At 39.8% G+C, this 16,477-nt stretch overlaps 1 protein-coding gene across 5 annotated transcripts in view; it reads left to right on the top strand.

Moving 5' to 3' along the window:
• enox1 (ecto-NOX disulfide-thiol exchanger 1) overlaps window positions 1-16,477 on the top strand; it is a 304,893-nt gene that overhangs the window by 235,680 nt on the left and 52,736 nt on the right. For 4 of the 5 annotated variants that reach the window (XM_082508523.1, XM_082508521.1, XM_082508524.1 and 1 more), the window contains exons 3-4: window positions 13,278-13,426; window positions 14,106-14,240. In XM_082508523.1, the coding sequence (XP_082364649.1) occupies window positions 13,417-13,426; window positions 14,106-14,240 (145 nt within the window). In that variant the 5' untranslated portion in view covers window positions 13,278-13,416. Of the gene's footprint in view, window positions 1-4,983; window positions 5,100-13,277; window positions 13,427-14,105; window positions 14,241-16,477 lie in introns of those variants that run through there. The other variant, XM_082508525.1, reaches the window with a different exon arrangement.

Here is a 16,477-nt window from a genome sequence, read left to right as displayed (position 1 = left end):
TTCTAAATTTTTAAAATATACTCTTACTAGCGCATGATGAATGGTCAGTTAATCAGTACTCAGTCACACAGAATACTCAGTAGCATTTGTTTCTAAATGATGACTAAAACAAAAGTAAGGCACAAAGTTAAACCACAACAAAAAGGAGTGTAAAAGAAGCATTTGAGCGTGGAGTCCTAGAAATTCTGTTACTACTCACTTCATGTTTAAAATCAAAATTTTGAATCCTGTGAGTTTGTCGTTTATTATGAACTATCTTGCAATCATCCTCTATAAAAGCCCAGAGAGTGGGAGTTCTTTAGTATTTTGTAGTTCTTGGATTCATGCTTCACTTTAACTCTCTAGATCTTTTTTTGAAAAAAAAAAGACTGAAGGATTCAAATTTGGGTTTTTCAAACCAGAGTGCTCTTTATATTGCGTATACTTCTGCACACACATATTTTGATATTCAGGAACGGTCACAGTCCACTCAGAAAAATCCATATCTGGTAAAGTTTGCCTGTAAATCATCAACTTTTTATACATTTCTGTCATAAAGTGATCCAGTGAACTATATTATGTTCAGTAAATATGCAAAACTGTGACCATTTAGTAGCTTTACTGCAAAATAAAAATGTGCACACCTGCTCCTTCCCTTTGCCAGAAGCACCAAGGGTTAACTGGCTCTAAATCAGAAACTCACTGTTAAGAATAGCTTTAGTGACTCCAGGAATTTTGCACATCAAAGTTCTTTGCACATTTAACTTTGTTTTACACCAAACTGAACACTCCTTAATATCCAAATATGAGAACGTGCACATGTGTGATCATTCACACACAGCTCATGTGTGTGAATGATGCTGAGATCAAGTGAGCTCATGAATAATAAACAGGACATGCATTCAACCGTTAATATTTCATGGTGCGTGAAAGTGAGCAGAAATGCATAGCAGTTTGGCGTGGACCTGTCGACTGTCAGAAGAGGGATGCAATGGACGGACAGATACGCAAAAAATAAGAAAGGCAATGAGGGCCGAAGGTTTTGACAGACTTGTAACAGCAATTACAACATTTGGAGATTTTTCAAGGCAAATTCTATGTTAATAAGTTTGGTTTACACTTCATTTTAGCTTCAATGTGCGAACTTCTTTCACATATTCATGACAGACGTGACCAGCAACTCTGTAAGGCTGCTTAGCTAAATGCTAACTTGCTAGCAAGCTAGCAACATCAAAGTGTCTTCAGATTAGGGTTGCCAACCGTCCCTTAAAAAACGGAATCGTCCCGTATTTAAAAACAAAAGTACACGTCCCGTATTGAGCTAATAAGGGACGCACTGTGTCCCATAATACAGTGAGAATCAAAAGTGGCCTATAACTTTTAATGGAATTCACGCTTTGTTTGAAAACATAATTCCCAGCCCCTCTCCTGCTTTGTGACCAATGAGCTGACAGCACACTTATGGCAATTCGAGTATGACAATTCAGATTACCGCTCATCTCATTGGTCGAAGAAAGGTCGCTTACGGAGAAAGTACCGGAAGACAACAGATAACCACAACAACAAGCATGGCCAACAGGGAAACAAACGCAGACACTGCGGTGCAAGTCTCGGACGACAGTACACCTAAAGCTGGGCAGACACTGTCCGATTTTTTCAGTCGCGCGATTCAGCTCCTGCTCAAACTGCACGATTGACTCGCAGGGGTTAGAAGTTGGTAGGTCACGATGCAGGGTCTCACACTATACGGCCCGATGCTCTGATGCGACCTGAGTGCTCACACTGTGCCTCCATAAAATTAAGGTTATAACAGAAAATCTGTCGCTCGCTCTCCCTCTCTGTCTTTCACTCACACAGACACACACCACCACCATCAACTTTGCTAAATTGCTAATGAAAAACATTGATCAGGCAGCTGTGATTGAGCAGCAATGTAGATCCAACTATTTTCACGGTTGTTGTGGTCGTGATAATTTTGTGATGCCACATCGAAAAGGTTCGGGTGAGCTTTCCAGATCACACGCTGCACTGCCGTGCATCTTTTTCACCGACGTTTACGTGTTTGCGCGTGAGCAGTGTGAGCGGCTGTGTCACCACAGCCGCTTCTCGTTACCCCACGTATACTAAACGATGCACGATGAAGGCCAAAATCGGGCCGATCACCAAATCGGTCGCACGACTCAAAAATCGTCTCAAAATGGGCCAAAAATCGCACAGTGTAAGCCCAGCATTAGAGCAGCAATGTTTGTTCGCTCAGGGAAAGAAAAAAAAAAGGCTGCAAAAGTACAGAGAGGAATGGGAAAAGGAAAACACCTGGCTGGAAAAGTGCACGATAACACCTATAAAGCGCACTGCACTGTGTGCCGGCGCACTTTTTCCATAGGCATGCTTCTAATGGTGGGCACATGAAGAACATGAGGGGCGTGAAAGCTCGGGAACCCTTAACCAATTTCTTGTCCACCAGGTCACGGCAGAAGCAGATATGGTATGTAAACACTGGTTTGTTTTTTTTAAACCCTCTGGTTAAGGTTAATATGGGCATGTGCAGTGAATATCAGCGCTATGTGGCCAGAAGTGTGATAATATAATTTATTTTGTGTAATAAACAACTGCAAGGATAGATGATTACAACAAATAGATCACTAATACATAAAAGTAATACATATTTTAATAATGATGATGAGTTATGATGCGTAATCACGGGAACAAGCGGGTTTACAAACAGGAGCAGCTGATTAGCATTAGAAAAGCTGAAATAATACCTCAACTGATATGTGCACTGTTACAAGAATATTTTTCGTTCTATTGTTTTCTATTAATTTATATAATTTTAAGTTAAGCAGGACAGAGTTCTTTTAAAGAAAGATTTACTTATATTCTCAAAAGTTAAGCATGACAGGCTTCTGTTTAAGAAAGAGACCTGTTTTACTGTGTTAATGTTGTCATTTTGAGCTAAAAAATAAATGGCTAAATGATCATTTGTTTCCCATATGGTCATATCACAAAGAATATGCATCTGCTTAAATCAAATTCAAGTCAAATAGTTAAAAAAATAATTTCACACAAAAAAAATAGCTACAAAATTCACCACACTGGGAAGGGTGAACTGGGTTGCCCGGTCCTGGCCACGAGGTGTCCCTTATTTATTTTTCAGGGAGTTGGCAACCCTACTTCAGATCATAGCCGTTGTGATATACAGATGAAATGTAATTGACTTGAAGTGATATTAGTTGGTATTATTCACTGTACTCGAGTGGTAGAGCTGGTTTTGTCTGAATCTTTTCTTGTAACATATGTTCTTTAACTCACTAACAGTCACCCTTTGAGAATACTGTAGCACAAACATATTGCTGTATAATAGATATACAGTCTAGCTGTTCAACTGAAAATGATGTCTGCAGCTATAACAAACTTAAAATAGACTGTTTAGGGCTTAGAGGCATGTACAGAATAAGATTACTTTAAGTACTTCATCCATTTATTGGTGAGAGAGAAAAAAAGAACACTTGAGCCTTCAGGCACCTGAGAAAACATATCAAACATGAGGTAGTTTTCAAGGCTGTGATGGTACATTACATCTCCAAACAGACACATGCTCGCATTCAGCACACAGAAAATTAGACAGATTAGCCAAAGCAGGTCGAGACAAATGAGCAAGCAGCTGATAAAAGAGACAGTTGCTGTAGACGGTACATGGCTGGAGGTGTTTGCTTCAGTGTAGATTTCAAGTAACTGCCTGCTGTGGCCCATTAAACATGTGATTCTTACCTGGATAAAGAGTGTGTTTGTGTTTGTTTGTGTGCGTGTGTCTGTGTGTTAGTGTTAAAGTGTTGTGTTGCTCAGAGAAAGCAGAGAGAAGGAGATGATAGCAGCTCTGACTGCCTCTTTGTCAGCTTGGACAGTCTCGGTCGTTGTGTCCTTGGGCAAGACACTTCACCCGTTGCCTACTGGTGGTGGTCAGAGGGCCCGATGGCGCCAGTGTCCGGCAGCCTTGCCTCTGTCAGTGCGCCCCAGGGTGGCTGTGGCTACGATGTAGCTTGCCATCACCAGTGTGAATGTGTGTGTGAATGGGTGGATGACTGGTTGTGTAAAGCGCTTTGGGGTCCTTAGAGACTAGTAAAGCGCTATACAAATACAGGCCATTTCTTTACAGAAGCTCTCCATCAAACAGATGTCTTTGCATCACTGCCACCATCTTGCTCATGCAAACTCAGAAACTCCTTTAAAGCCACCTCAACTTTTTATATCAGCGACTCAGCACATCTCCTAATATTCATTCTTGATTACTATTGTTAGGTAAACTTGCATGTTGTAATTCTTTTACTGGTGAAGCTGTAATCAGTGTTTTGGTAGAGCTCATCTGCAATGTCGGTTGGCAGATACTGATATCACCATGTGGGGTTTTTTTTGTTTGTTTTTTTTCAAATAGATTGCAGCAATGACTATTGCTTAAAGTATTCTGAGAACTTTGTGCAATACATGTGGTAAAGTTTGCATCATTATTGAACTGTTGTTGAGTCTTGCACTGTCTTCACTGTAAGCTGCTGTTTGTAAAATACATATATATTTGTTTCCCTTTTCCAGTGTTGGTTAGTAACGGAATACATGTACCGCCGTTATGTATTTAAAATATAAAATATGAGTAACTGTATTCCATTACAGTCACCGTTTAAAAAGGTGGTATTTAGAATACAATTACTTTGTTGAAATAAATGGATTACACGGCGGTATTTTCCTGTTTCATATTGTCGCGGGTCAGGACTGTTTGGGTTTTGTTTGACAGCTACGTTCTGTTGTTCCAGGCGGCAGCGTTACGGTTGCCATGGTTACAGGAGACGCTCTCTCTCTGCGTGTTTCCTGGGTGAGAGAGCGCATTTTTTGTTGTTGTTGTTGTTGTGCTAAGCTAATAGGGAGAATGCTACAGGCATAGCTCTAAACTAAAGAATGTAGCCTCATGGGCAGTGTAGTCCGTGCTGCAGGGAGATGTGCCCGTGAGCGCGAGGAGGGAGAAAAAGGCGAGTGGAAAAGTACAAGTTGCCATCGAGCAGAAACGGGAGCTGGAAGCATGTAAATATAATAATAACCACTGCAGCCAAGAAGAGTGCCTGATGAGCCCAGTTGTAAGTAAGCTATTAAGACTCGACTGTACACTGTGTTCGTGTTTTCCTCCGAAACAATAAGTTCCGTTGGAGCAGCCTTTCAACGCCTCTTTGTCTCTTGCAAGCAAAGTTGACCCAGACAACAAAGTAAAGCTGTTTTTCGGCTACGAGCCCGACACAGAACCTGCCGTATTAGTCAGAGGTCCCTTTACTACGGGTTCGGAGCCGCGGACCTTCAGTAATAGTAATAAATATCACAGCAATAGTACATTAACGTAGTTGTAAACAGCATGATAATATATTAAGTAATCCAAAGTATTCAGAATACGTTACTCTCATCGAGTAACGTAACGGAATACATTACAGAATACTGTAGCGGGTCAGGGCTGTTCGGGGTTCTGTTTGTACAGTTGTGTTTTGTTTATGTTGCCATGGTGACGGGTGACGCCCTCTGGCTGCGACAGTGTGTCCTTCCGGGGTCAGAGGGCGCCCTTTGTGTTGTTGTTGCTGTCACTACCCGATCCGTACCGGAAACCCGATCGGTACCCCGCATGCGCAAATCTTACGTCACTTCCTCTCTTTGCGACATTCAATATATTTGAATGATGCGGTTAGCGCCCAGTTAGCTCCTAGCATTTCTCAACAGCTCTGCCTTCTTTTCGACTGCCCGGGACATTTAAACAATGGATAATCCGTATACAAAGAAATTCATGATTTTCTCCTCAACAGAGAGCGTCCCCCGATTGAGCAACAGCGCCGTAAAATAAGAAGAATGGCGCCTAATTACAGAGTTAATAATGCAGACTTTGTAATATCTCACGTGTAGATTCATCAGCGAGATGAAGTGTTTACTGACAATTGACAGTGATAGCGCACATCATCATCACTATTCCAACAATCCTCTCCTCACAGACAAGCATAAACACACTCGACTATCGCTAAATCAGATTTAACACACGTTTGTAATGACGATAATTCAGTTTATAATAGGGTTTATTCGCTCGGTCAGCAGGTGGCGGTATCCTCGTACACTGGGGAGTAAACTGCCATTAAACGAACAGAAGAAGAAGAAAACATCTGCACATGCGCGGTACGGATCGGGTAGACCCGATTTGTACGGTCAGACTTTACACATGCGCAGTAAGGATCGGAGAGTCCTGATCCGTAACTTTCTTTTTATTTTTCGTTTTTGTCTACATTGTACTGAAATGCTTCATTATTGCAAACATTTTAAGATATACTTGTTATTCTTAACATCTTAACAGATACTCTGACCCATAACTATCGTAAAACGCTACGACCGGAAGTAGAAACCTTTCGCTCATGCGGGGTACCGATCGGGTTTCCGGTACGGATCGGGTAGTGACAGTTGCTGTGCTGTTGCCGCACTGAGCAGTTAGCTAGCGGCACTGTTCTTCTGCAGATGTCAATAAACGGCTGTGTTCCCTGGCTAGCTCACGGGAAGCAAGACCAAACGATACCTCCGTCTCCTCCTTGTCTGAGCTCGCCACAATACATTTTAGGGCATGTATTCTGTAATCTGTAATGGAATACATTTTAAAAGTAACCTTCCCAACACTGCCCTTTTCATTGTAACTCTAACCAACTATGCATGCCGTAATCTCTCCTGATATGTCAACATTGAGACTGCAAAAAATTAAATGCCTTTCTGAATAAAGCAACAATGTAAAAATGCTTTCAGCAGACAATGACTGCACTGGCTTAAATGTAAAATAACCAATGACAACTAAGCCTTATAAAACTGTATATTTTTAGAAGATAGGAAACATAGGGCAACTCTCTGTCTGTAGAAGACCATGTTACATTGGAATGGTATTCATTCAAAGACAATATCTGATGATGTTAGCATGTACATGCGTGCTAAAAAGGAAGTACTAAAACCGAGTAAACAATGTCATTCAACAGCTTGCAGAAACACTTTTAGAAGGAGTAACTTCAAGTTGCTTGAAGTGCTTGTTTTCTAATTCGATCAGTTTCTCACATTATTGCAGAGGAATTTTGGCCCACTCTTCTCAACAGTGTTGATTCAGTTCATTGAGGTTTGTAAGTATTTGTTTATGCGCAACCCTCTTATAGTCCTACTAGAATATTTTTGTTGGGTGTTGTTGAGCTTCAGATCATTGTCCTGTTTGGTCAAGCTGTATCTGTCAGACAGACAGTCTTACATTTGACTTTAGAATAATTTGTTATACAGAGGAGTTCATGGGTGACTTTTTGACTGCAAGGTACAGATGTCCTGTAGCTGCAAAACAAACCTAAAGCTTGACAATGTGTATGAAGTGTTTGTGCTGAGATGCTGACTTTGGTTTTTGCCAAACGTGGTGCTGTGCATTACGGCCAAACATCTGGCCACTTTGGTCATGTCTGTTCTTCCAAACAAATCATGCTTGTTCAGTCTTTTTTAATTGTATAAAACTTTTTTTAAAAGTTACAACTTTAACATTTAACTTGCTAACTGAGACCTGTAGAGCCTGATGTGTAGTTCTTGGGTTGAATTTGCTTGGAAGATTGGTCTTATATAACTTCCACTTGTCAACAACTTTAAATGATGGACTTCAAATTGTTTGGAATTAGCCTTATAACTCTTCTCAGACTGATTGGCAGCAAAGTTTTTCTCTTTAAGTCTTTGCTTTGTATCTCCTACATACGATTGTGTTGAAAAAACCTGAACTCCAGACCAGCAAACCCCTGCTTTTATAGAGTGCTTAATACTTTTTCATAGACTGCTTCTGTACTTTAGCTTAATTTTGATGTGTCACATATTGTTGTTCATCTGAGGCTGTATTTTTCATAATTTAAAACCTGCTAAGGAACAGAGTTTCTTTTTGCCATAACTGTAAATGTGTTTTCCTTCATCCCCACTTTTCAAGCCTCTCTGGAACAAAAAAATAGTTTTATTCAGGCAAGCTTGAGATCTGGATCCAATCCAATCCACAACTTTACTGATTTGGCTCATTTTCACTGCTACCATCGCATCTCTTTCAGAGAAAAAGCTATAAAAGCAATTGTGAACTAGAAAGATTTGCATTTCCTGCGAAAATGCAGTGTGGATGCTTTAAAGCTGAAGCTGTATGCAAAAACTAGCTGAAAAAGCTGAAAAGTTGCAGAAATTGTAAAAACTTTGCAGAAGCAAAGGAACTTTGCTAAAATGGAATAACTTAGCAGAACTGCAATATCTTAGAGGAAACATAATACTTGGCAGAAATACAATAGCATAGCAGAACTTAGCAGAAATATTGTAACTTACCAGAAACATGATAACTTCTCAAAAATACAAGAATTTAGGAGAAATAGTATAAGATAACAGAAAGAATATATTTAGCCAAAAATACTTAAGCATTACAGAAACACTATGATTTAGAAAAATAGTACAACAGAGCAGAAATACTGTGATTTACCAGAGACACTGTGATGAACTATGAATATTGTAATTTTAAATCAATACTATGTTTTAGCACAAATACTATAATTTGACAGAAATACTATATTTAGCACAAATCTTATAAAATAGCAGAAATAGTATGATTTAGCACAATAGTAATAACTTAAACAGAAAAATTGGAAAAGCAAAATGGACAGCTGAAAAAATGCTGAACATGCTAAGGGTCCCTCAAATATACTTGTTAAATGAAAAAAATTGGCAAAAAAAAATATAACAGCCACACAATCACAAATATGGACACATATGGAAACACACATGCACAGAGAGAGACACACACAAGATCCAATTCAGTCAACCAGTCTAAATATATTGAATTTGAATCTTACAATGAGATCATCCCATAAAAAGGCTTCCTCTCTCTCTCTCTCTCTCTCTCTCTCTCTCTCTCTCTCTCTCTCTCTCTCTCTCTCTCACACACACACACACACACACACACACACACACACACACACACACACACAGAAGTAAGTTTCTAGCTCAGTCAAGCAGCCTTGGAGCTGCTGAATTTGAATCCACCAATCAGAGAGCCTGTGCACTTTTTCCCGCCAAAACAGGTGCACGCAGCACAGAGAGACACAGGATTTTTGCAGTCTATTTCTCATAATGACGACTCCCCTCAAACAAATGACCATTTTCGGAAACCCAGCAAAAATACCTACGTTTTGATGTATAATTTGTGGAAGTTGAGTGAAGATTGAGCAAGTAGCAAGAAGTTGTTCGGACATGAAGAGAAGACTGCAAAACCTTCAGTGGCACACTGGAAGCCAAGTGCATAGCAACCATAACAACGCATGTATTTTGTGAAAAATCACAATTTTGCAACTGAAAACTTTAAGAGGCATAAAGGTAAAACGGTAAAAGATTTGAAAAAGCTGAATCATACCTGAATAGCCCAATAATTTGAGAACATTTTAAAGTTTGAATGGTTGTTCTACGTGAAAATATGAGGAAGTAGTTAAGTTTCAGAAACAAGCAAATTTTAGCAGAATTGCAGAAGTTTCCCATTCATTTCAATGGGACAAATTAAGCTTAATATTTTAAAAAGTATAATAGTGAAAAATACCAAAAGACATAGCAGGAATTAGCAGAAATAGCAGAATATTTTAAAATTTGAACGGTGAAAATCGGCTGAAAATTGTGGAAGTAGTTAAGTGCCAAAAAGTGTACAGAAGTCCCAAGAGGAACTCAATAGTGTGGATGCTTAAAGCATCCACACAATTACCTGCTGAGCAGCAAACCAAAGTCATTAGGATCTGGAGTTTGTTAATGTCACACACAGTGTTGTGTCAGTCAACTTTGTGGATGTCGTTACTATTCTTTTGTGTGATTTGAAATTTTATTGACTTTTATTGACACGTTTAAACGTAACTTCTGTTGGCTTCATAAATAATATGCAGCATTTAAACACATGTAAGTCTAATTTGTGACTAACTGTGTAGCATAAGCAGTGCAGTATCACATTACAAGAGTCTGCTATACAGTGACGCAGTCTGCTGGTGGTGCTGGAGACAAGGCCGTCTTCGGAGCCAAACTGCTATTGTGCTAAGTGCCTTTTTTATGCAAGATAAATCATTCTTAAACGTGTGAACTTCCTGCGATGCTGCAGCGAAGCAGCCTCCTCAGCCTGTCAAAAGCCTTTGCTTCATCCACAATCCCCCCGCCGTATCGCCGGGGACCTAATTCTGCCTGCAGGATGTGTGTGTGCTTAGGTTCGCCTGTCTTTGTGAGGACATTTTTCTCAGGTCCTCATTCCTTTATCAGGCTCTTTCAAGGTTAAGATGTGGTTTGAGGGATCAGTTCGGGGTCTAGGTTAAAGGTTCGTCTCTTTGGAAATGACTGTGCATCTTTGTGCTCTGATATGTGAGAATCATCCATCTTCATTTACTTTAAACACGTGTCCTATATGCTCTACACATGTAAATCTTCAGTGCGGCGGTATTTGATTGGCTGCCTCCTCAGTGCTGAGACTGTGCCAGTGACACAAACAAAACCGATCTGTTCTGATGAGGCCTGCAGCAAAGGCAAACATTTTCACTGAAACTGCAAATATTGTCCAATCATCACATTTATAATTAAGATTTATGACTGCAGCGAGAAAAGTGTACATTTTGGAATTTAACTTTCGGCCTCCCTAAACCGCACGTCGTAGTGTGCGGTCATTAATGAAAAGTCATCGATATGATTGTGTCTCAATTAAAGCAGGATGTGTTGCGGGGCTCAGCTGGTTTCCTGGTGTCAGATGTGAATAATGGTGATTACTGCAGAGCAGAGTGGGCTGACAGAGAGAGAGTGAGGGCAACGTGTTCAGCATGTCAAACACTTTGAATCCTACATCAAAGATACAGTCTACTCCTGACAAATGCAGCTTCGAGATAGGACGACCTTTTATAGTCCTCTAAAGACACATACCCTTTTTTTCAACATATTTATAGAAATCATCATTCTTGTTGTTGGGTGATTTAAACATTACCTGCTTAATGAGTCCAAAGCACATGTGGGTCATTTTTCACATGTGTCAGTAATAATTACAGCCAGAAGGACCTTCTTTTCCCTCTATTGACTGCTGCTCTCATAATTTAAACACCAGCTCAGTGTAAAATGTGAAAAACCGAGGAAATGGAAATCTTGCTGCTGTTCTGACAGATGGAAACATGCCAGCACCAACATATAGGTCATTAATTAACCCACCAAAGATGAGCCTCAGCAGAGTCAGACCTCATTAAAGCACATCTAATATGCCACTGGAGTGCCACTAACTCTGGTTGCTGTTGTACACAAAAACACAAAATGTAAATAAAAGATGGAAGTAGCCCATTTGGAAGTTTCCTTACATTTGGCATTTTGTCCATTGCCATCTTTATATGTTGAAACTGGACGTAAGCAAGGAGTTGATCAGGCTGAGAGTCGACTAGTCAGTGATGAAGCAATGGCATAAAGTGCATCCTGCTTTAGAATCTATTTTACTCTAAATGGATCTTGAATTTACTAAATGAATGCCATGGTGTGTTCAGGAAGACTTTAAAATATCAATTGAAACTCTAAACTCTTTACAAATTTGTTTTCTAATGTCATTAATCATTGAACAATGAAGTCATACAAATATATAATTTCAAAACTACTTCCTACTTGACTTTTCAGATCTGAAGGTTAGGTCTATCTGAATTATCTCTGGTTTACCTTAACACTGACAAGAAAAAAAGCAAACTTGTTTTAAAGTCTTTCCCTTTATAAATTTAAATGTAGTTTATTTGCTTTCTGTTTCTTTTTCTGTTAGTCCAGATAAAATGACATCCCCAATAATGAGTTAAATTACCAAGAGCCAAAATGTTGCTCCGCACTTCCCCTGTGACACTAATTGGACCAGTGGAGGCTAGTTAGCATTGCTTGCTAACCTTCCCTTCCTTAGTGGCAGTGCATACTGGGGTCTCCAGCCATCAGTGACCCATAGCATAGTAAATTAGTAAAGAAAATAGCTGGCTGGTCCTTCGAGATCAAAATGTAATTTTCTTGAGTGTTCTATTTAAATGGCAGAATAATTAGATTACATGAATCAATAGAGTGCCATAAGCAGAGGCAAAATGCATTGATACACATTAAAAACACAGCTTATAGCTGTACCACCCTGAGCACACCCATCCCGTCTGATCTCAGAAGCAAAGGAGGGTCAGTCCCGCTTAGTATTTGGATGGGAGACCGCCTGGGAACACCAGGTACTGTAAGCTTGGGGTGGCTGTAGAGTAGGTCATCTGCTAATTGGAGAGTTTATGGTTTGATCCTTGGCTGCTCCAGTCTTTGACAAAATACTAACTCCAACTTGGTCTTTGATGCTTCTGTCATAGAGTGAATGTTATATTGAAAGCACTTAAGCATAGAAAAATGCTGACGTGAGTGACGCAAGTTGTATAAAGTGTATTGAGTGCTCCAGCAGAGTAGAAAAGCACTATGTAAGAATCCATTTACCGTTCAAAACCCAAACATTTCAACCAAGAGCTAAAACTTTAAGTTCTATACATATACGTTATGCAGTAAATGCAGCAAAGGGGGAAAATGTAACACATCGTCTTTGGATCATGTCTGCACAAAACCTCATTGCATCCTGGCTTATAGTTGTTGATATAGCTCAATGTGGACCAAAGTGGTGGGTTGACTGAAATTTATACTGAATAAGAAAAGCATAATTATAGAAACGGTCACAGTGGGTGTCAAGACACAGGAACAATGGTGCTGTTGTTGCTTTGCATGATTCCTGCTTGTAATTGGTATGGATGCAGCTGAAAAACCGGCCTGTCACACAGAAATGTGGGATTTGTTCAGCGTCACCGAGCGCTGTCAGTTTGTTCCTCTGATGTTCTCCGTGTGGCGTCGACAGCTCGGCTCAGCGCAGGGGTGGGAAACTGTTAATGAGCGAGATGCCGGCCCACTAACAACACACATAAAGTGTGTGTCTGTGTGCGTATTAAACAGCGAGAGAGGAGTTCATATCGCAGTTCTGTGTGTTTTCTAAGATTAGAAACTGCTGCTTAAGTGTCAGTATATGTGTGTGTACATGTGTGTGCTTTAAGCTTCTTTTCTTGGTAGAAAGTCAGCTGGGATTGGAGCATTTCTTCCTAATTGCCTAAAGATTTCTCTGCTCTTGCATCAACTTCTGGCTTAGTGATTCATTTCCAGTCTCAAGGATTTTTTTTGGACTTTGCCATGTTTCAAAGTCCTTAACTTCCTTTTTTTTTGTATTCCAGAGGTGGACTGTGACTGTGGCTTGGAGTGGATGGGCCCCTGTGTTCTCCCAGCCAATAATCCATCCCTCCATCTTACCGTCAGCCGGAGGAAAGATCTGATGACAGGACTGCAGAGAGTGGAGAGAAAAGACCCCCTGCTATGGCCAGTGGTACATATTGAATTTACTGTACTTTCTGAAGATAGGCCAACTTTGTTAGGCCATGTTTTTCTTCTGTGTGTGTGTGTGTGTGTTTTTTCCTTTTTTTGCAAGAAAGGAGAGAAAAAACTTTGCCAGGATTCTGTTGGGAAAGTTTCCCAGAGATAGCATAAATCCACGTGGAAGACAGTCCTCCTTGTTGAAGCCTTTTCTCCACATTTGTATGCCTGATCTGTCAGTTACAGGGGATTGAAAGTATCAAAATAACTTCCTCTGACCATTTCTGAGTTCATCTTCTGTGACAGCAATACTCGGCTGTTTGACATATTTTGTCCCCAGTTGTGCTCTGCAGTCTCCTTTTGTTATCGTGAATGGATCTATTTTCTACAGCAGAATTTATCACAGGAGCCTTCAGGAACTCCTGCAGCTAAAACTTTGCTAAGTTAACACTCAAAGTGTGCCGGCTGATTCTGAAAGACTCGTTATAAAACACTTGTGAGCTTGGCTTAATACTTCGCTTTCTGTACAAGACAGTCACACTGGTAGCTTATTGAAAAGCAATATCGAATTTTGTAATACGAGCCATCCCCACACTTTTTAAAACCCTTTCCCAGAAAATATTACCTTCTCATTTAATGCAGTTTCATCCTGTATTGCATTCAATGTGTTTTGCTTGTCTCTGCTACAACAGCTGATGGTGTAGGCAACCTGGGTGCTGAGCAGAACCACATTAGTGTTCCTGTCGCTGATCATGGAGCCTGGGCCACGGCCATGAACAACCTGGGCATCATGCCCATGGGCATCAGCGGGCAGCAGCTGGTTTCAGGTACCTTCTACTCTCAACTTTACAAAATTTATTTCACTGGAAACCATCGATGGTTAATTATATTGAATATTTTTGTTGTATGCAAACTTTTTATTTGACTTAAGGATCAATGAAAGGATTACACCCTAGCAATTATCATCATCTTTATTACCCTTTATCCAGCCCATCATCATCATATATATATATATCCCAAGCTGATCCCAAGGATGGATATGAAGGTTGATTTAGGAATATTTTAAAGGGCTGGTTCTGTTTATTCAGAATCATATCCTTACCCTACAAACTTCCACTCTACATTGTCCAACTTGTGTTACTGAGGTTTCACCAATGAATTTTTTTGTCACACTGGTGATTGATTCTGTTCTGACACCCAGGTTCACAACATTTTCTGAACTGTTTAGATTACCAATAATTAAAAGTTCTTGGCTCATTTGTCTCATTCATTCAAAACAATTACTTCAAGTACAATCATGGAAATAAGGAAGCATGTTCTCATTTTAGCAGAATTTTAGCAGTGCAGCTCAGTGTTTTAACCCTATCACCTCTTATGTGAGAAAAAAACAACAGGTGGCCTGTTAACTAGCAGCACGTTCATGTTACGAAAACCTCGAGGATGGAGTTAAGTGGATTTTTTAAAAAGAGAGTAATTATATAAACACCTGTGAAATATCAGAAGTCGTCGTATTCGCTCTGTAAATATCATGGATATGTGACAGATGTTAAGTAAGGTGAATAAACTTATATGCTGCTCGATCATTTCTGGATCCAGGCCCTGTTTGTCCAATGAATGCATTGTTTTGTATTTGATTGTCTCAGTTTCAGAAGCTCTCAGCAACCATAAATCTGTGGATATGTATATTACAGGTCTTCATGTAGAAGGTACAAGGGCTGTATTGCTTCAGTTATTACCACTTAATGTTACCTAAAGAGACTCTCAAATTCTCCAGATGGAAATAAAATCACTCACCACACGAGGTAATGTTATGGTCCCACCACTTCCACCAGCACTAAAAAGGCTTGAGTCTGTAAGCCAGATAACAGCCTGTTATCTGGGCCCTGAGAAACAGACTGAACAGTGAGAAAAATTGGAGAAGTGAGTTTTGCATATCTGGTGCTGACTGGAAACAACATGAAAGTCAGGTTGATGTGAGGCAGTGGAAAAGAATCAATATGTTTTGATTAATGAGCAAAATCAAAAAGAGTTGAGAGAGTTGTTCTCTGGATACATCAAAATTACTGACCATGCCTTTCCATCACTAAACATTTACTAAACATTTCTTTAGTAAATCCCACGTTCTCCTGTGCTTAGAGAAAGTTTTGCACTCATACAAGCTGTTAGTACATCCTGTCCTTGCCGTGTTATTTCTTGGTAAAAGTAAAAACCTAGGTGTATCATTGAACTTTTTTTATTCAAGCCTGCATGTCCTGTGTTTGATTGTAACCTGGGGCTCAGAAATATCACTGAATCCGTGTGAATCAGTCCAAAACAAGAAAAACAGGGTGTGCACAAATGTGCACCATAGTTGGCTACAGAGGGGGACACGGGATGGGAACCATGTGAGGATTGTTGGAAGACCTGCGGCTCAGCGATGGAACTGGTTACTTGATAGGGAGAAAAGTAACCTGAAACGAATTTAGTCATTATTATTTATTTATTCTGGATGAAGCAGTTAGTCGGACCTGACCTGAACACATGTGCAAACATCTATCTTTTTTTGGTTTGTTTTGTTTTGACTAAATCAATGATGCATACATTTAGCATGAGGACACAATGACATTGAGAACGATGTCATATAATAACCTGCTACCCCAACAAACCCACCGAGCATGTCAGAACGATAGGATGTTTTTCTAGTATTTCATCCTTTGTGAAATTCTCTTTCACTTGCTTTAAAAAAAAATGTTTGGCTTTTATTTAATCTGAAGAAATTTTTGGAAAATACTTGTATTTAATTCTGTTTCAGTAACAAATCTAAAACTTAAATGTAACTTCCTGACTGCTTTTATCACTTCTCAGCCAACACTAAATGTACCAGCCAGCACTGCTCTGCAGCCTTTCTTTGCTCTCCTATTACAGTTTTTTACAGACGCTAGGACACATTTCTCAATACTTAGGTCACGTTTGCAAAACTCCTCACACAGTGAGCACAACAGAAGTCTATGTAGGCTAAACTGAGGACCAGTTATCATTGTTTTGGCACAAAATGCATTCAATGACTACATCTCTCAAATTTCAT

The sequence above is a fragment of the Aulonocara stuartgranti genome (assembly GCF_965226115.1).
Source record: "Aulonocara stuartgranti genome assembly, chromosome: 16".
Taxonomy (NCBI): Eukaryota; Metazoa; Chordata; class Actinopteri; order Cichliformes; family Cichlidae; genus Aulonocara; species Aulonocara stuartgranti.
The sequence above is the reverse complement of the archived record's forward strand: the minus strand, read 5'-3'. Positions and strand labels throughout refer to the sequence as shown.